Below are 20896 nucleotides of genomic sequence, written 5' to 3'. Positions count from 1 at the left end.
TGCTTCAGTTTTCTCATCTGTCAAATGAGCTAGAGAAGAAAATGGCAAACCCCTCCAGTATCTTTGCCAAGAAAACATGAATGGGATCACAAAAAGTCCAGCACAACTGAAAAATGACTAAACAACAATACATTATTAAGTATTATATTTTACATACTCCATGAACTCAAGACAAGGACTCTTGAGATTTACTATGAACATTGGAATGATTCCCCATGGGAGAAAGTGAAATAATCATTACTCCAGGAACTTTTAAAATAAGGTCACAACAATCAGTCAGAGTCATAGGATCACAGAGCTAGATTTGGAAGGACCTTAAAGGTCATCTACTCCAACTTCCTAATTTTACAAAACAGAAACATGAGGCTAGAGGGCAGAGTAACTAGCCCAATGTTAGACAAATAGTAAATGGCAAAGATGGGATTTGAACCCAGGACCTCTATTGTAAATCCTTTGCTATAGAGATGAAGTAGACCTTTCTGGTTTCTGAGATTTCTGAGTTTCTGACATTGCCTTTCAAACCCAGGACGTCAGTCTTTGGATCTCAGTCTCATAAGTAGCATTAGGGTAAGGTCTGCAGGGGAAGGAATAGACCCAACCAGGTAGCCAACCAAAACCACACAACATCTTAGAGTGGGAAGAGACCTTAGATATCATCTAGTCTAACCCCCATTTACATTCGGATCCTTCTCTATTACGATCTTGACACCTAGTCATCCAGCCTGTGCTAGAAGGCTACCATTGGTAGAGAGGCCATGAGAGATCATGGAGGTTCTATGGGGTCTATCACTGTGGGCCTCAAACACTTCAAACTGATGCTACCTAGCCCCTTTATTAACAAAAAAAAAATTTAGTTCCTGTTGGTCTCACTAAAAATGAGGAATGTTGTATCTTTGGGTGCTGATCTTCCCAGCCAAGCCAGTAAAATACATACCTACAGATGTAACTCAAAAGGTTGTAATTGTCTCTGGGAAGACTGGAAATCTGCTTCATCAGCTCCTGGTGAGCCTAGATAGAATTAAAATGAAAAATGCAAATAGACATACAAATATATGTGTGTATATGTGTATATATATATACATACATATACATACATATATATCTGTGTATATGTATATATATACATACATATAAATTACATACTCCATGGACTCATTTGGAATGATTCCTCAAGGGAAACAGTGAAATAATTATTACTCCAGGAACTTTTAAAATAAGGTCACAACAATCAGTCAGGGTTTTAGTATCTATTCTAGAAGGAAGGGTTAGAGGATCATTGAGCAGAATTGGAAGGACCTCAAAGGTTATCTAGTCCAACTTCCTAATTTTACAAAGGAGAAACCTGAATATAGATAGATAGATAGATGATAGATAGATAGATAGATATAGATATATATGTATATATACATATACACACACATATATATACATATACACATACACATGCACACACACATATATATACATATACACATACACACGCACACACACACATATATATACTATATATATATCCCAAGTCCTAAAGCTCATACTACAATAGCTCACATTTCCTTAGTGTTTTGAAGTTTCAGGAGAATGTCAGCTCCTTGAAGGCAGGAGCTGTTTGGTTTTTTACTTTGTATCCCCAGTGTCCAGAACATAATAGACACAATGAACACAGGTTCAATTGAATTCGTAGGCAGAGAGGTGTGGTAAACAGGAGGATTGGACCTGGGGTGGAATCTTGACACTGTTACTTAGTACCCAAGTCATTTAACTTCTCTGGGGCCTCAGTTTCTTTATCTGAAAAATAAGAAGGTTAGACTAGATGATCTCTAAGGCGTTTTCCAGCTTTCTACCTGCAGTCTTATGATCCTATGATCTCTGATTTGTTGATTAAATCGAATTGAATGAAAGTTTATGAAATACTTTACTCACAGCAGCCCAGTGAGGCAGAGAATATGGAAAGGGCATTTGCTATACACCAGGGCTAGAAATATAAATACAAGGAAGCAAAACAGTCCCTGTCCTCAAGAAAGGCATTATTCAAATTATTCTAAAATAATCATATTACAACTGTTCTAATAGTTATATTACATTCTAATGTAATTCTAATTCTAATATTACATTCTAATAATAGAATAGCATTCTATTATTCTATTATTTCTCTCTGTTCATTCTCATCTAATTTGATTCACCAAAATGTTCCATCCTGTCAATATCATTTTGGATCCTGATTCTTATCATCCAGTGTGTGAGGTAATCACATCCAATCCCACCCCTGCTTTTGCATCATCTGATCCAAGACATTGATAAAAAAGCATTCAACACCAAGCCAAAAACAGGTCCCTAGAATACTGAGCTGGAGTCTGAAGAAAGAAAGCCCTTTATAAACTTTATTGGGAGTAATCAACATCATATAATGGAGGGTCTGCTGGACCAAGTTTTGAATTCCTACTCTGAAGCTTACCAGTAAGATACCCTGTGACCCCAGGGTATCTTATGTGCCCTCTAAAGCAAAAAATATTTGCACTACCTACCTCACAGGTCTGCGAAGAAGGAAGTGTTTTGCAAACCTTCAAAGAGTGACCACAAAGAGTCACCACTTAGCTGTTCGGTCCCAGGCAAATCACTTACCCTTTGTAAGCTGTCCCTTTTCCTTGTCTTTCAAGGGGATGGTAATATCTGAATTGCCAGGGCTTTTTTGAATTGCAAATAAACTAATACATAGTAATGACCCCTAAAAGACAATTTGCTGGCCTCCAAACGCAAGTCATTTTACTTGCAAATTAAATAAATGCAAAATAGTTTTATTATTAGGTGGACTGGGAAGGTGAATGAAAGTTGTTTCTTCAAAATTTATTACACTTTGCTTCATGCAAGAAATAAAAACCAAACTAGTATGGTCCAGTGAATAAAAGGCACTTCCTGAAAATCTCTAATACCGCTGAAAAGCATTTTCCTCACAAGAGTCCTGTGAGGTAATTGGTAGAAATAAAAGACCACTAGATCTGATCAGATTTGGGGTTGAATTTCAACTCTGCTCCTTACTTCCTCAGTGATCCAAAGCAAGTGACCTCCCCCCGTCCCTAGGTTTCTTCCCCTATAAAATGGCGGGGTTGGAGATGAACTCCACAGCCCCTTCTAACTCTGAGTCTGTGGTTATTCATTGTGGCAGTAAAAAAAACAAAAACAAAAACAAAAAACAAACAAATCCAGCCATGAAAATTCTGTTACCTATTTAACCTAGCTAGCTCTAAAACTCTTCTTTGATGGTGAAGTAGAGGACTAGAATCCAGGCCCCAGGCTCTTCATACTTTACCTCGTAGTCACAAAGATCTTGTTATGGGGACCCAGTATCAAAATGGATCAACAACATGAAGGAAAAAAACAAAAACCCACTCTCCAAATCTGCCAATGTCATGAGAAGGAGAGAATTTGCTCTTTCTTCCTTTGGGCAAACTTAGTCTTTTTTAAAGGGGGGGAGGGAAGGGGAGGGGTCTGTGGTTAATTTGCTGACCTGTCTACAATGAGGTTATTGTTGCTCATGAGTAGATGAGCTAAAAGAATTTATCAAGGATCAAAAAAAAAAAAACCCAGCTCTTTGCTTGTGAAAAACCACAGTTTGCTCTCTCTCACCTCCAGCTGTTCCTTTCACTTCTCAAAGAGCTATAATTTTAGAGTTATCACACCATAGGATCTAGGATGATAATGGGCTGATCAGATAGAGAGCTTAAAGATTATCTAATCCAGGAAAGGGGAACCTGCAGCCTCGAGGCCACATGTGGCCTTCTAGGTCTTTGGGTGCTGCCATTTGACTGAGTCCAAGTTTTACAAAAAAATCCTTTTATTAAGGGGATTTGCTCTGTGACGTTTGGATTCAGTCAAAGGGCCACACTTGAGGACCTAGAGGATCACATGTGTCCCTGAGGCCGCAGGTTCCCCACCCCTGATCTAGTCCTATCCCCTCATTTTATAGTGAGGGAAACTGAGGACCAGAGAATTAAATCCAAGATCACTTAGTAAATGAGCAGCATAGCTGGTACTAGACCCCAGGACCCCCCACTCAATGCCACAAGTTCTTTTCATTGCAATTTACATATAGGGAGTTGCCTATTTAACACAAATCCCCCACTCTCCCTTTTTAATTTCATTAACTTCATTGCCAGTAAATAGCAAGAAACCAAAGTAATCATGGTTCCCTTGACTCTGCTAGAGGCTGTGAGTGCTCATACCCAGTTACAATGGTCATAACCACAATGAGAAATATTTTCATCTGAAACAGAACCAGTTGGTAGTGGGGGTGGGAGTGACGCGATGATGCAGAGGAGAGTGTGACTACCAGGGTCCCATAACGCTAGAAAAGAGTTCCTGAGCTTGTCCTTCGCTGAAGTTGGAGAAAGCAGGGAGGTGGGCTCTGTGACAGGTCTGGAGGAGGGAGGCGGCTGCACTTCTCGTTCAAGTGAGCTGGTGAGAAGGAGAGGAAGGTGAGGAAGCACCTGCCGTTGGGATGTCAGCAGGAAGAAGTCCAAGAGAGACTCGACAGATGTCTTCAAATGCTCAGAGGTCTCTCAGATGGTAAGAGGGGAGTCAGATTAGTTCAGCTGGACCCCAGAGAGCAAAACAAAGGATGGAAATTGAAGAGAAGCAGCTTTTGGCTCTGTATGAGGAAAGGCTGCTTAAAAAATCAGTCCCATTTTAATTACAGCTCAGATAAGTGACAAATTCACAGTGGATCATATGTAACCAAGAGAGAGTGAGGGACAAAAATTTGAAACTCAAAATTTTGTACAAATGAATATTAGAAATTGTCTTTACATATAATTGGGGGAAAATAAAATAACATTTTAAAAAATTCACAGTGGATAGGTGCTGGGCTTAAAGTCAAGAAGACCTGAGTTCAGATCCTCCTTCACACACTTACTAGTTGTGTGACCTTCAGAAAATCACTTAACCCCTCTAAGCCTTTTAATGTCCTCATCTGTAAAAATGAGAAGGTTGGACTCAGTGGCCTCTAAGGGCCTATGATTTTATAATCCCTTAGATTTAATGACCCCTGTAGAACTTTCTACTGCAGGGGGGGAATTCTCTTCCTTATAAAAGAAAGTCTGGGGTCATTTTTCAAAAAATTCTAATTCCTAGAATTCTATAGAAAAATTATATATTATATATGTATGTGTATATGTATATAGATAGGCATAGATGTAGATGTGTAAATAGGTGTAGACTTTCATACAACCACAGAATTTGGAGCCAGAAAGGCTTAGAGGTCGAGTTCAGTCCCTTTGCTTTATAAACTAAGAGAAGACATCCAAGGTCACATAAGTAATAAGTAGCTGCCATTTTGTGCTAAATGGAATTTTTAAAAATGGACCTGCTTTAGGACTAATTTGGGCAATATTTAACTCCTAGAATAATTCCCAGTAAAGAAATTACTTCCTTTATGAGCAAATTACTTTCCTTATGGCCCAGGGACCATACAATAATACCTTTGATTCAATAATACAATAATACCTTTGATTCATCTGCATTCATAAGTTTGCCACACAGCAGAAATCCCTCATATTGACTCCAGGGCACCACGGGGTCAGGGAGTTCTCGAAGGTAGAGCTTCAACAGGGAGGCCACAGTATGGACATCTGTATCTCTGTAAGATAACAGGTACCCTCGACTTAAAGGGAAACATTTAAATTCACTCTCAGAGTCATAGAATCCTAGAGATGGGAGGGACTTTAAACTATAGAATGTGGAATGTCATCCAGAGGAGCCCTTAGAACAAAGAATCTGGAACATTACAGCTAAAAGTAGCCTAGGAGACCATCTACTCTGACTCCCTTATTTTGATTTCTATTATAACAGCAAGAATGTTTTTTTTAAATCCATCTCACCCAGAGCAAGTCATTCCAATCAATGTATGATGGTCCCTACAGTGTCTTATAAAATATGGTAAAAGATTGATATGGTAACTACATGGGTCAGAAAACCATCTACGTGACAGAAGACTGCCAAGCATGAAATATATGGTTCTCCTTGGTTATCAACATCCATGAGTGAACTTGTATAGAGATATTGTTATTTGTGCAATGTGACAAAAAGATTATGAAGTCTAGGATGTAGTTCACACTTACTGGACCCTCACATTTGCAAAAGAAGGTGCCCCAACATTTTAGCATTAAACCTTTGAAGTCTGTGGTCTGGAAAGAGGATAAGACTGAGAGTTGGCAGGCCTGGGTCCTTGTCTTGGCTCTGCCATGAACTTCTGTGAAGCTTTGGATGATAATGTCTCATTTCTAGGGCACTTTAATGTTTATGAAACGTTTTCCTCCCAACAATCCAGTGAGTAGCTAGTGGAAATAACTTGTATCCTTATTTTACAGATGAAGAAACTGATGCTTAGCAAGGTGAAGTGTCTCGTCCATGGGTCATACAGCCAGTGTCAGAGCTAGGATTTATATGCAGGTCTTCTGGCTCCAAACCCAGTCTTCTTTCCACTGTACTTCCTGCTTCTCAGGTCACACACCTACTTCTCAAGGCCCCTCTAAGCCTTTGTCCTCATCTATAAAATGAGGGGCATAAATTAATGAATCTCCATGGTCTCATCTAGTTCTAACTCTCTGTGGTCCTGCAGACAGATAATCCTGTGGACAAAGAATGGGCCTCCTCATTCATTCTTATGCCCAGGAGCATTGTCCAATTAAGCAGGTGGCTAAAGTTTGGTAAGGATTTAAGAGATTATGAATTCCACATAAATTTTTAAGTTTACATCCGCCTGGAATGTCCTTCACCCATCCAAATCTTACTACCTGTACTCCAAGGCACAGCTCAAATCCCACTTCCTCCACATAACTAGATTTATAATCAGATGACTCAAGTTCAAATCCCAGTTCCTCCACATGCTATCGGTGTGACTTTGGGGAAATCATTTAACATCTCTGGTTCCTCATCTATAAAATGAGGACATCAGATGACCTCTAAGGTCCCTTCCAGATCTTCTGTGATCCTTTCCTGGCTACATGAGGCCACACTCATCTCTCCGTTCTCCAAATCCCAATGGTACCAAGCCAGAACCACTCAGTCTGGTGCCTCATTATTCTTTAATTCCGTCCTGAGTGTTAATCTCATCTCACCAGCTTTGAGTGCTTTTCCCCAAAGGGAGGAGATGGGGCACCATGCCAATGATTGGGGGCCAGTTAACAGGGCCCAGGAGAATAAACCCTCCTAAGGAAGGAAGATGTGGTCTCTGAATCATGATCTGAGAGAATAAACAAGAATTCATGCCAGGTCAGGCATAGAGAGGCAGGGCAACCAATTCCAAGGGCTAAGCAGGAGAAAGAGGCATCTGTAGCACTGATCCAAAACCAGGGAACAGAGTCTGGGAGGACTCACACAAAGGTGCCAGCTTATAACATAACTCACATTTATCGGTTTACAAAACACTTCCCTCACATTAGCCTGTGAGGCAGATGGTTCCATGAGGGTAAGTAGTCCTGTTCTATGTTCCCAGAGAGGGAAAGTGGACATACAGCTGGTCAGGGTCCAAGCTAGTATTTAAACACAGGTCTCCACCCTACCACACTGTCTGTCACTTTCTCATGCAACTTCTCTGCCAAGATAGTATCCTTTCATGGTGGTGGCATGCTAACTTATCACCTCTGTGTTCTGTGTTGGGAATCCCATGTGCCAGACACACCACTCAATTTTAAGTTGTTGTATGTCTTGATAAATATTTGGTTAATTGATTGATTGAAATGGACATAGGTCATCTAATTTATCTTCTTGACTATTTAGTGAGATGGTGATACAATTCTAGAGAGGCAGAAGATTATTCTCTAGAACTACATCCTGCTAAAGGCACCATAGACAATGAAGTAATATCATTACTAAATATATATGCACCAAGTGGTACGGCATCTAAATTCTTAGAGGAAAAATTCAGGGAGTTACAGGAAGAAATAGACACCAAAACGATATTAGTGCGGGACCTCAACCTCCACCTCTCAAAACTAGATAAATCTAAAAAATCTAAAAAGACAGTGAGACTATCTTGAATTGAAGAAAGAGCGCTGGGCTGGGAGTCAAGAGTCAAGCCCTGGTCTCTAGCTCTGGTTCTGATAGTAACATGCTGTTTGACTTTAGATAGCTTACTTCATAGACTTTCCATATATAGTCCAATTCCCTTGTTTTGCAGATAAGGAACCTGAGTTCAAAAGAAGTTAAATGACTTACCCAAGATCACCCAGCTCATAAATAAGATTTGAGCTAGTGTCCTCTGAATTCAACATCATAGATCTTTCCACTAAGAGCAATCACCACAAAGTCCTCGATCTATAGCACCAATCCTAGAATAAGAACACTGAGGTGGGGAGACAACTGATCTAACCATTTCCTATTTCAGTGGAAAGAGCAGTAGATTTATGTCAAAAGACCTATGGCTGGAATTCTAGTTCTGCTGTACAACAGTTGCATGATCTTAGGGAAATTTTTTTCTTTCTCTGCGCCCCCTGGGTTAAATGAGGGTGTCAAACTGTATCAGTCAATCAATTAAGTATTTATTAAGGGTCTGTTAAGTACCAAGCACTATGCTAAGCTCTGGGGATACAAAAAGAGGCAAAAGGCGGTCCCTGACCTCAAGGAGGTTTCAATCTAAAAGGAATTTACAATCTAATTCATTACTGATCTATATGATTTTTAAGGTTGCTTCCAGTTCTCAATTCTGTGAACTCAACCTAATGAGCTGAAGGATTTTTCCCTGTTCTCACACATAACTCCTGCCTCCAACACAAGGCTAGGTCTTCTACCAATACCTTTCAGTCAAAAGGATAAACCTCACATATTCTGTGGACATGGAGATGGACCCTGCCCAAGGGCACTGTTTGCTTCCCTAGGCAAACTGGTGACTTATTGCCTGGCACACCCAGCAAAGACAGAGAATTTAAACTGTCTGTTTCATAGAAATAAAAACATTTGAGAGGTCTAGAAAAGATCTTAACAACTGTCTAATCCTATACCCTCATTTTTCAGTTAGGGAAACTAATGGCCAGAGAGCTTGAGCACCTTGACCAAAGTCATCTAGTTAGTTAGTGGAACAGCCAGGACTAAAACTCAAGTGCCTGGTACTGAATCCAGTGGCCTAGAGCTTTGTTGCCAGAATATTTCTCATGCATAGATCTTTTCACGTCACTACTCTGTTCAAAAATATCCAGTGGCTCCCTATTACTTACCAAATCAAGTTCAAAGTCATTATCTCCAAGAAGAAAATAAATTCCTTGAGGGTAGAAACTACTTCATTTTTATCCCTGTGTTCCAATCACCTGGAACAGGGCCTAGCTCTTAACAGGCACTCCATAAATACTTCTTGATTGATTGATTGACTTGGCCTTCCAACATGTTCTCACATTACTATCTGCTATATACTCTGTAACTTAGTCAAGCTGGTCTATTCCTACCTGTTCACCACACCTATGTTTGACTATCTCCATTCTTTTGTTTTCCCTGTTCTGTCTACAGTGTCCTCTCTCTCCTTCATCACTTATTGAATTATTACCTGTCCTTTAAAGCCCAAGTGAAATACTACCTCCTCCAGGAGCCTTCCCTGGACCTACACCCTCTTCTGCAAGTCAGAAACAGTCTTCTTCCAATGGAATTCATGTAGGACTGTGCTTTGCATTTCTTTAATGTCTCAGTTTCCCAATTCATAAAATGAGGGTATTGGACTAAATGATCTTTATATTCCTGTCTAGCTTTAAATTCTACGGACTTATCATTTATTATGTCTTTTAGATAACTTTTTTTCTTCTTCCTGCTAGACTTTTAGTTCAGTAATGACCCCTAGATCTGCTCTGGCAAAAAGTAATGTCTCTTGGTCCTCTAAAGAGCCCACTGATCACCAGCAAAGTGGATGCCAAGCGCCACATTACAATTCACTGTTTTATCTAAACCTTAAATCCAGGAATGTGCCAGGTAAATGTCTAAAAAACAGCTCTTTGGGAGGAAAATGCATGAGTGATGTTCTTTTAAATTTAATCTGCATGATTGAAGCATACTATTTGCTCTTTTTTTTGTTTCTTCTTTCTTATTGTTCCTCCCATTGGTTCTAATTCTTCTTTACAACATGACTAATATGAAAACATATTTAATATGAATGTATATGTAGAACCTATATCAGATTACACACCTTGGGAAGGGAAGCGGGGAGGGAGTGGGAGAAAATTTAGAACTCCAAATCTTACGGAAGTAAATGTTTAAAACCAGAAATTAATTAATTAAAATAATTTAAAAGGAAAAAAATAAATTTAATCTGCATTATTAACACTTTCTCCATCCCTTCCTTAAGTCTAAAGACAATCAACAAAACAATAACCAAATCCTAATTTGTTTCCACTTCCAAAGTATAAGTAGTCATACTGAAAATTTAACAATCAGCTCTCCTGAACCAGTCTGAGTTGATTCTAGCACACCCCTGTTCATCTCTCCCCTAGTAACTAGTACAGTGTTTTGTACCCAGTATGCACTTAAAAAATGTTTGAGGAAGGGAGAAATAAGGAAAGGAAAGGAATAAGCGAGGGAGAGACAATCCTAGCTTGTTCCAATAGGGTTCATTTGGGGAGCACACATCTGAAGTGTGCCTTATGGCTGACTAAGGAAGGCTTAAACTCTTTAACCTGGCACTCAGGGTCCTTCAAGGTCTGGTATCACTCTGTAGTTCCACTCTTTTCTCATCTTACTCAGTACAAATGGTACACAACAGCTCTGTCTCCTAATCCAAGTGCAGATGAGCATTCAGGAAAGGTTGGACTTACCGTTCAAAAGAGGGTCGCTCCCCAGCATCAAAGGCATCCCTCAGTTTCTTCACCAAGTTGTCCTGACCAGGCAGTCGGAAGATACCTTCCTCATTCAAGCCATGTTCTCTGATGAACTCCATACACTTCTCTACCAGGATGGGCACTGAGTAATGCCCAAATTTTTGTTCATATGCCACAGTCTCATCCAGTCGCTGACCAAATACCACTGATGAGAGAAAAAGCAAAAATGGGGTGTGCCCACCAACTCCAAAATCTCCTAGTCCTGGTCTCCTCTCAATGAATTGGTCAACTTGCTTTGTCAATTTCACCTACCCCTTCCCAAATGCCAACATAGTCTGTTGAACTCAAGGGATCCTTAGAAATGATCTAATTCAGTACCTCTATTTTATAGAAGAGAAAACTGGCACCCGAAGAGGGGAGGAAACTTACTGAAGATCACAAAGGTCAATCAATAAAATCAACAAACTTTATTAAGTACCAACCATGTGCCAGGCAATGTGCAAATCTTGGTATCCACACAGGTAGCAAGCTGTAGAGTTGGTACTCAAACCCAGGTCCCTTGGCTCCAATTCCAATGCTCCTTCCTTTGCTCTATACCACGTCTCATGGTTATAATTTCTTGACTTTTTTAATACCATGAATATCTTTAGCAGGCTGGGGAAGCCTGTGGACCCTCATCTCAGAATGATGTTTTAAATGCATAAAATAAAATACATATAATTGCAAAGGAAACAAATCATATTGAAACAATTACCAAAAAAAATTTTAAGACAAGTTCATGGGCCCAGGTAATTGCACTGAATTGACAATCAGAGGGCCTGGTTTTGAGTTCTGTAACACTCACTAGCTCCATGGCCTTGGGCAAGTAACTGAGCTTCAGTTTCCACCTTTGTAAAGTAAGGATAGTAATCTCAGGGGGTTACTGTGTACAGAAAGTCCTTTGTAAGCCATAAAATACTATGGAAATAGTTATATGGAAATAATTATCATCCCCAGATTCTACCTTAATGACTACACAACATAGTTTGTTCCTAAGGAGCATCTGTTAATGATCCATTTATTTATTCAGTCATTCAACCATTATTTACTAATATTATATATGCTAAGAATTGGGGATGCAAAGACAAAAGTGAAAACAGTCCCTACCTAGAAGGGACCTTAAGAATCCATTCCAACTTTTGATTTTATACCAAGGAGCTTCAACATACCCCTTGACTATCTCCCAAATACCCTAACCTCCTACTCCACCATTTTCAATTCTTGTGACTTTCTATTCCGCCACTCCAACTCTGCCATACTTGAAAATGATCAGATGTACTTACTCTTGTCATCATTCACAAGGATTCGTATTCCAAGATCAAAAGCTCTAGAATTCCTTTATCTGATAATAGCCTCCTATCATTACATCTCTCCCTCCTCAATCTGCTCTTCATCTTCATCAAGACCTTCACTGCGCCCTTCAGTATTTTCTCGGGCCATCACCTTGACTCCGACTTCACTTTCCTCCCTTCCCAGTCTTGACCCTTTAGTTCACCAATTCAACTCTCTCTACACCATGTCTTATTCTTAAAACCCTTGCTCCACTCATGCCTTGCCAAATCCCATCCATCCTTGGCTTTTTCCAATCATCCATCTCCTCCACTTTTCATTGTTGTTGAGTTGTTTCAGTCATGTCCAACTTTCAGTGACCCCATTTTGGGGTTTTCTTGACAAAGATACTGATTTTATATTTTACAGATGAGAAACAGAGACAAACAGGGTTCGATGACTTGCCCAGGGTCACACAGCTGGTAAGTGTCTGAGGCTGGATTTGAATTTGGGTCTTCCTGACTCCAGGTCCAGTACTCTAACCACTGCACTACCTTGCTGCCTTAGCTGCACACAGTAAGCAGTTAATAAATGCTTGTTGATTGACCAACTAACTGACTGAACTGTTTTATGATAACCAAGCTAAAAGAGGCCAAGACAAGGATCCACTTCAAGGCATCATGGCTGGTTCCCTGGGGCAGTATCCCCATCAGCCAGTCTGTATGCTATACATGTCTTTGGTTTCCGTAAATCATTTTCACTCTCTTGAAAATGTGCAATTGCAGCAAGAACTTTTGGAGGGGAACTCCTTTTTGCACATCCTCTGAGGCCCAGAAGGCATAGTTATTTTCCTTTCTGAGGTACTTCCTAGGCAACAAGGTAGGGCAGTGGAGTCAGGGCTGAGCCTGGAGTCAGGAAGACCTAAATTAAAATCTGGCTTCAGATACTTATTACCTGTGTGACCCTGGGCAGGTCACTTGGCCCCTGTTTGTCCAGCTTCCCCATCTGTAAAATAGGGATAGTAATACCACCACAAGAGCTCACAAAACATTGACAGGATAAAAAATGCTGCACTGGAGACAGAAAGAGCTGTGATTAAATCCTGCCCATCCTGTGTTGTTGTGAAGTAACTATGGCTAAATCTCTGAGCCTCAGGCAAAGTTCTAGATAGGCTGGGATTTCTAGTTAGTAAACTTTACAAAGCATTTTCCCCACAGCATCCTGTGAGATTGAATTGATAATTAATTTATGAAATTATGGGGGCAGCTAGGTGGTGAAGTGGATAGAGCACCGGCCCTGAGGTCAGGAGGACCTGAGTTCTAATCTGGCCTCAGATCAAACACTTGACACTTACTAGCTATGTGACCCTGGGCAAGTCACTTAACCCCAATTGCCTAAAAACAAAAAAAAAAAAATTACGAAATTATGAAATGGGGGCAGAAACACCCAGTTCTTTGGGTACTTGCTGAGAAAGACCATAATTGACAGAAAGAATCGGCCCAGCAGCTATTTAATAAGGCATAGAGACGAGTAGGTAAAACTGGTACAGAGGCAGATGGCATAGCTCGGCGCCGGGGAATGGGAAGGTAAAGGGAGGCAGTGTGAGGAAGAGGATGAGGAGCAGGAAAGGCAGAGAATTTCACTCTTGTAACCATGGATTAGAGTTGGGAGTACTCAGCAACATGGACCCAAATGGAGATGGAAGAGTGCTGGGCATGGGGGGAACAGGAGTTTGAGGTCTCATTTTATAGGTTTTTGGGGGAAACAGATCAACTCTTATCTATGCCATCTTAGGATTAGTTCATTAACATGTCCAAAATCATCTCAAAGTTATCAGCATCTTTTTGATATTCTGTGGGTCTGGAACTATGCAGGTCTGGAATTTGTCAGGTATTTACATATCATAAGACCAGAACCTTGATAAGCAGCACCTAATGGTTTCCCCTGATTCAGTACATATTACCAGGATGAGAATTTTCATTAATATATGATACAATTGGTAAATTATGTTCCTTTGATTTTTTTGGGACAGTTTGTATGTGACTTACAAAAGGTTCCCCTTTGAAATCTTATTTCCTACTAAAACTTATTCTACTGACTAGAAGCTAGGACTGGGTTGGGGTGGGGGGGACCAGAACAAGATATAATTTTAACACAGAGATAGTAAGAACAGTTAGCATTTATATAGCACTTTAAGGTTCACAAAGCACTTTAAAAATACTATCTTATTTTATCTTCATAATAACCCTTGCAGGTAGTTAGTATTACTGTCCACATTTCACAGATGAGGAAACAGAGGCAGAGAGATTAAGTGACTTGCCCAGGATAACACAGCTTAGTAAGTGTCTGAAGCTGTCTTTCCTGACTCTTGGTCCAGCACTCTGTCCACTGGGCCACTTAAAAATCCTTTATAACCTATTCCACTCCAGGACTCAGTGCCATTTTCAACCTGCCTGACCATAATCTCTTTAATTCAAATTATGCTGACTGAGCTTTTAGATTCACAGGTAATGTAAGGACCAGTGGATACAGAGATTTCAAGGTAGGTAGTATAGGTATTATTAGTCCTATTTTACATATAAGAAAAATGAGACTTACAGGGATAACATTACACAGGTGGTTAAGTAGCCAAGCTAAGATTTGAGCTCAAGTCTCCTGGTTCAAAACCCAGCATCCTTTCCACAAAAGGCAACTGACCTCCCTAAATTCCTCCGGTTGGTTCCCAGATATATGCTCAAGGGGGACCAAGTGAAAGCATGGGTTAGAGTGAAGCCTTTCCCAAAGTCAGAAAAAAACTCAGAACACATTCTTTCCTGACAAGGGAAGACATTTATCTCATCTTCATGTATTAAAGAACATATTTTTCCCTTATGATTCTTCCAGGTCAGGATTTGTTACACTTCCTAAACTTACTTACTCAGTGGTTTGGAATTCCTAGATCTTGTCTATATAGTTGTCATCCCAAAACAAAACAAAAAGCCTGGGACAACAGAGATCTGAGCCTAGGATCTAGCCCTCCACTCTATCCCACTTCAGGAGCAGTGTTCTTCTCATCCTGACTGACCACATTCTCATTTTAATTCGAATGACCCTGGGTGAGCTTTACAATTCAGAGGGAATGCAGAGACCAGTGGATGGAGGGATTTCAAGGAAAGTAAAGAAGAAAGATCATGAATTAGGACACACTCTCACCTCACTCTTTTTGCCTATCACAAGGGGGCAGCCTCGTAGAGAAGGAAGAGGGATGAACTTCCAGATTTCACATCCACCTCTGACTTAGGAGCTAGGAACCTACAGCAAACACTTTATCTCTCAGAGCCACAGTTTCCTCATCTACAAAAAGTTGGTAATACTATTTGTGCTACTTATGCCTCAAGGTTATAGTGAGGCTAGTGCTTTATAGGTGCTACAGAAATGTGAGTGGTTATATTGCTGCTATTCCTAAGTAAAACTTTCAAGTCCATGACCTAGCCCCCTTATTCCACCTCTCTTGGCATAAACCTCATCTTTGCTTCCTTTAAGTGCCCAGCGCCCACAACCATTCACATTCCTCATCAAAATCTGTTCTCAGGAAAGGATCTTGCCAACACATTCACGCTAATATATTAATGAAGGGCTGGACCACATATTCATTCTGTTTATACATGTAAATACATACATATATTTATATTATACACATACACACATTGTTTCCTTTTATTGAATATAAGCTCTTTAGGGGAAAGAAATGTTTGATTTTTGTCTTTATATCTCCAAGGCCAAGAACAGTGTCTGACATACAGGAAGAGCTTAATAAATGCTTGTTGATTGATTGTCCTAAGTACAAATCCTGTTTGCCTCAGTTCCTCATCTGAAAATGAGCTGAAGAAGGAAATGGTAAACTGATCCAGTATCTTGGCCAAGAAACCCCAAATGGGTTCACGAAGAGTCAGACATGTCTAAAACAATTGAACAACAAAAATACAGAGTAAGGGAAAAGAGGGAGGTCATAGGCAAGTAGTTTTTGTTGTCTCAGTGAAGTATGAGATGACGTCCTTTGCTAAGAAAATGGGGGCCAAGGCAGTGTGGGAGGCTTGAGCAGAGATGAAAAGATTTAGAATAGCCACCATGAGGAACATGCCGAACTACATGCTTGCATGACTTCCTATACCCCTATTCAGGAGCGTGTGAGTATGAGTAGAGAAAGCAAATGACGAGGGTAATCAGGTCTTAGGACTTGTGCATGCAAGGCTACAGAAACCAGACTCGGGGATGCTTTGGAGTGATCAAAGGAAAAAAAAAGCCAGCTTCTTCTACCTACCCATCTTCTCCCAGCTGTAGTCTAGATCATTCTACTTTTTCCTAAAATAGCTCCCTAAAACAGTGAACATTTGGAAAGGTAAGCATTGCTTCAAGAACAGAGCTCATCACACTAACCTCATTTCTTTTTTTGACAGGATCACGAGCCAGCAGATAGGAGGAATGCTGAATACTATGAAGGGAGTGTAGCAAAGTATTTGATAAAGACCCTCATAGCTATTCTGGTAGAAAAGACAGAGAGATACTGACTAGGCATTAATGCAATTACATATTTTCAGAGCTTGTTAAATGGACAGACCCTCCTCTACATCATATCTCAAAACCCCTTGCCAACAAAACCCTTCTCTCCTCTTTTATTCCAGTCTCTGATGAAAAGGTGGTTATTCTTACCAAGATCACCAGTTCTATGTGTATCCCTTGATCCTATCTTCTCCAGTCTCCTCCAATGTACCCTCCAACTCTTGAAGTGTCTGTCTCTATTTATGATGTCCTTCCCAATTGCCTACAAACATATCCAGATTTCCCACATCCTTGAAAAAGAAAGATCACTTTGCCCCACAAATTATTGTCCAATCTCTTCTTCTTTTCTTGGCAAAACTCCTGGACTCAGAGCTATCTCTCGTTGCCCCCACTTTTCTCATTCACATTCTAAACCCTCTGCAGTCTGGTTTCTGAGCTCATCACTCAGCTGAAACTGCCCTCTTCAGAGTTACCAATGATCCTTTCATTGCCAAATCCAATGGTCTTTTCTCACTTCTCATCCTTCCTGACCTCTCTGCAGCAATTGTCACTGTTGACCATCCTGATTACCAGCTCCCCTACTCAATAAAATTCAGTAAACTCCAGTACCTTCCTATCACCTCTAGAAACAAATACAAAATGCTCTGTTTGGCATCCAAAGACATTCATAACCTAGACTTCTCCAACCTTTCTAGTCTTCTTACATCTTCCTCCCAAACATGGATTCCTATCCAGTCGCCTACCAGTCCAATCAATAAGACGCTCCATCTCTTGGTCCTAGGCATTTTCTCTGGTTGTTTCCCATGTCTGGAATATTCTCCCTCCTCAGCACTGATTACTGACCTCCCTGACTTCCTTTAAATCCCAACTAAAGTCTCACTTTCTACAGAAAACCTTCCCTAACCTGTTTTAATTCCAGTAACTTCCCTTTTTTAATTATTTCCTACTTATCTTTTCTATTACTCACTCTGTATGTATTTATTTGATGTTGTCTCCCCTGTTACACTGTAAACTCCTTGAGGGTAGGGACTTGTCTTTTGCCTCTTTTTGTATCTCCAGTGCTTAGCATAGTGTTTGCAACTTGATTAATATTCATTGATAGATTTTCATGGCACTGATCTCCCTTGGTTCTCCTTTTACCTGGCTAACCTCTCCTCAGTATCCAATGACATATCATCTTCCAGATCTCACCCCCTAGTTGTGGCTATACCTCAAGGCTTTATCCTGGATTCACATAGGTTCTAAACCATTTTTTTTGTTATGAACTCCCTTGGCATTTGGGTGAAGCCTATGAATTCTTTCTCAGAATGATGTTCTTAAATGCATAAAACAAAATCTATAGCATTGCAAAGGAAACCAGTTGTATTGAAATTTTTAAATGTAATTTTTCCCATTCACAATACTGAAATACAGTTATCAAAATATTTTACAAAACAAGGTCATGGACCCCAAGTTAAGAAGCCTTAGTTACACTCTCTTACTTGGTAACCTCACGGGCTCACATTTATTTAATTATCATCTCTATACAGAAGACTTCCAGATTTTATAAGGAAGGAAGAAAATGAGCATTAAACACCTACTATGTGTCAGGCACTGTGCCAACCAATTTACAAATAATCTCTCATATGATCTTCACAACATCCCCGGGAGATAGATACTATTATTATCCACATTTTACAGTTGAAGAAACTGAGATAGGCAGATTGTTTAGTGATTTGCCCAAGATCACACAGCGGGTGAGTATCTGAGACTGAATTTGAACTCAGATCTTCCTGATTCCAGCCTCAGTACTCTATCTACTGCACCACCAAACTGCCTCCAACTAGCCAGAGTGTCTCCCCTAAATTCTAGTACTGTATCATCAACTACCTATTGGACGTCTCTAGCCAAATGTCCTATTGTTATTGTTCAGTTATTTTTGGTCGTGTCTGATTCTTCATAACCCCATTTGGAGTTTTCATAACAGAGATACTAGAGTGGTTTGCCATTTCCTTCCCCAGCTCCCCTCCCCAGATGAGGAAACTGAGACATACAGGGTTAAGGGACTTGCCCAGGGTCACACAGATAATAAGTGTCTGAGGCCAAATTTAAACTCAGGAAAATGAATCTTCCTAACTCCAAGTTTGGCATTCTATCCACTGTGCCAACTAGCTGCCCCTTCATGTACCTTATGGTCCAGCAAAAGTAGCTTACTTGCAGTTCCTCATACATAACATTCAATTTCCCATCTCTGGACCTTTGCACAGGCTGTGTCCCATGCCTGGAATACTGTCCCCTCCTCAATTCTGCTTCTTCGAATTCCTAGTTTCAAAGCTCATTTCAAGCACTGTCTCCTTCAGAAGGCCTTTCCAGATTCTCCTCCCCCAGTGGCTATTGCCTTCCCCCCCAAAAAATCCCTCATATTTATTTTGTAAATACTATATATACGTATATAGTGTGTGTGTATGTATATATGCTTTATAAATTATCTTTACATATACTTTATATGCACATATATACATACTTTATACATTTACATATCCATACTTTATATATGTGCATATATCTCTATATGTACATACCTCATATATTTGTATGCGTGTATGTATTCAAATGTATGAGTGTATATGTATTCGTACATCCACACTTTGCCTCATCCATAGACTGTCAGCTCTTCAAGGACAATGATTGTTTTGACTTTGTTTCTGTATGCCCAGAGCCTAACCCATTCCCTCATAACTAAAAAGCCCTTTACAAATGCTTATTGACTGATTGTTTGCTTGACTCCAAATTTTAATCCTTATAGGAAAAATCAATTAACAATTAATTCAAGTCTTCTTCAATGCTGGAATAGGGATATGCAGTGAGGGAGATTTCACGCCCATGAGATGGATCAGCACACACCATTGCAGGGACTAGAGTAAGGCCCCCATTACTCTACCTTACTCCCTTTTCATAATGCATCTGAAAGATTTCCCCAAAATAAAAGTCAAGCTCACGAGTTTGTAGTTTGCAGCCTTCACTCTCATCCCTTTTTGAAAACTTGAATAGTATTTGCCCTTCTCCAATCCTGTGGTTCCTCTCCTATTCTCCATGTTTTTTCAAAGATCACTGATAGGGGTTCAACAATCATATGTGACTTCAGTATCCTAGCATACTGGGAATAAACCTGTTGACATGAATTCACCAAGGGTATCTAGGGGCCCTAGCTGATATAGACAGAAGGCTGTATGGTTCACAAAGTCTTTATATGCACATGGTTTCATGTAATCCTTACCACAACCCTATAAGGTAGTTACCTGACCCTTATTCATATGGCCTAAGGGGAAAGTCCCTAGCCATAGCCTTGGGGAACAGTGATGTAATCTATCAACCACATGACCATCATGAGGAAGGGAACCATGCGACTAAATGGTAAAAGCTCCTGATGGGGTATCTCTCTGGAAATCTAGAAGTCCTAAGTTTATGGGTCTCAGAATCTGGCCTCCTAGTCAGAGAAGCTGGGGGTTGGGGACAGTAAAATCCAAGAACCTAGCTTTTCCTATCTAAGTAATCCAGATTCACAGACACTTAAATTTCAGAATTCAAGAAGATGCACTCCTCAGAAACTCTCACTATGTATGCCTAAATTTCCTCTTTCCAAGGCTGCCACATTGCAGAGAGCATGCAGACCCCCTCCCCAATTCAATGCACCACCCTATGGCTTAGACTTCCCCCAGAAGGGCAACAAACTTGCTGATAGCCTAAAGAGCCCCTCTTTCATCCCACAGAAACCTATAGAGATACTCATCCTTACATAACTACTCTGAGGGTTTGGACTCCCCCAAAAGGAAGCACACTTAAGGCCACTACACAGATAACCACCATCCCAGGTAACAGTTGAAGGTAAAGTCCACATCACTTGCTCCTCCCCTATCATGACTTTAGACCCATGTGACTGCTTTTCCTGGCAGTGGGGGCCAAGTAGACAATCTTCTCCTCTTGTACTGCTAAGGAAATTACCTTAAAACAGATGGTGAAATTCTTGACCTTGGAATTACTCTTGAGGCAACTCCTAAGGATGGCACTATTAAAATAAATGCTCCTTATCTGATTGAAAGGCTAGATTTTGAAATCACATTGCCCAGAAAACTCCCCTTCTCCAGCTGGAAGGCCAGAAACCAGGACTCTTGGCTTTGCTAGAAGGGTTATCCTCAGGAACTCACCAATTAGCTGTTGCCTCTCCAAGGCTAATGCCAAGAACTTGACAATTGCCTAGAAACTCTCCTCTTGAGCCACAGGGGTGA

The 20896-nt window shown here is 40.3% G+C and overlaps 1 protein-coding gene across 2 annotated transcripts in view; it reads right to left on the bottom strand.

Annotated features, from left to right (window-relative positions):
* ARHGAP25 (Rho GTPase activating protein 25) overlaps positions 1 to 20896 on the bottom strand; it is a 100300-nt gene that overhangs the window by 15994 nt on the left and 63410 nt on the right. For both annotated transcript variants that reach the window (XM_027865200.1, XM_027865201.1), the window contains exons 5-7: positions 10782 to 10989; positions 5497 to 5629; positions 935 to 1008 (exon numbers count right to left, since the gene is read on the bottom strand). In XM_027865200.1, the coding sequence (XP_027721001.1) occupies positions 935 to 1008; positions 5497 to 5629; positions 10782 to 10989 (415 nt within the window). The remainder of the gene's footprint in view (positions 1 to 934; positions 1009 to 5496; positions 5630 to 10781; positions 10990 to 20896) is intronic.

Source organism: Vombatus ursinus, unplaced genomic scaffold, assembly GCF_900497805.2.
Source record: "Vombatus ursinus unplaced genomic scaffold, bare-nosed wombat genome assembly UNPS02014778.1, whole genome shotgun sequence".
NCBI lineage: Eukaryota > Metazoa > Chordata > Mammalia > Diprotodontia > Vombatidae > Vombatus > Vombatus ursinus.
Note: the sequence above shows the minus strand (reverse complement) of the source record. Positions and strands in the feature narration are given on the sequence as shown.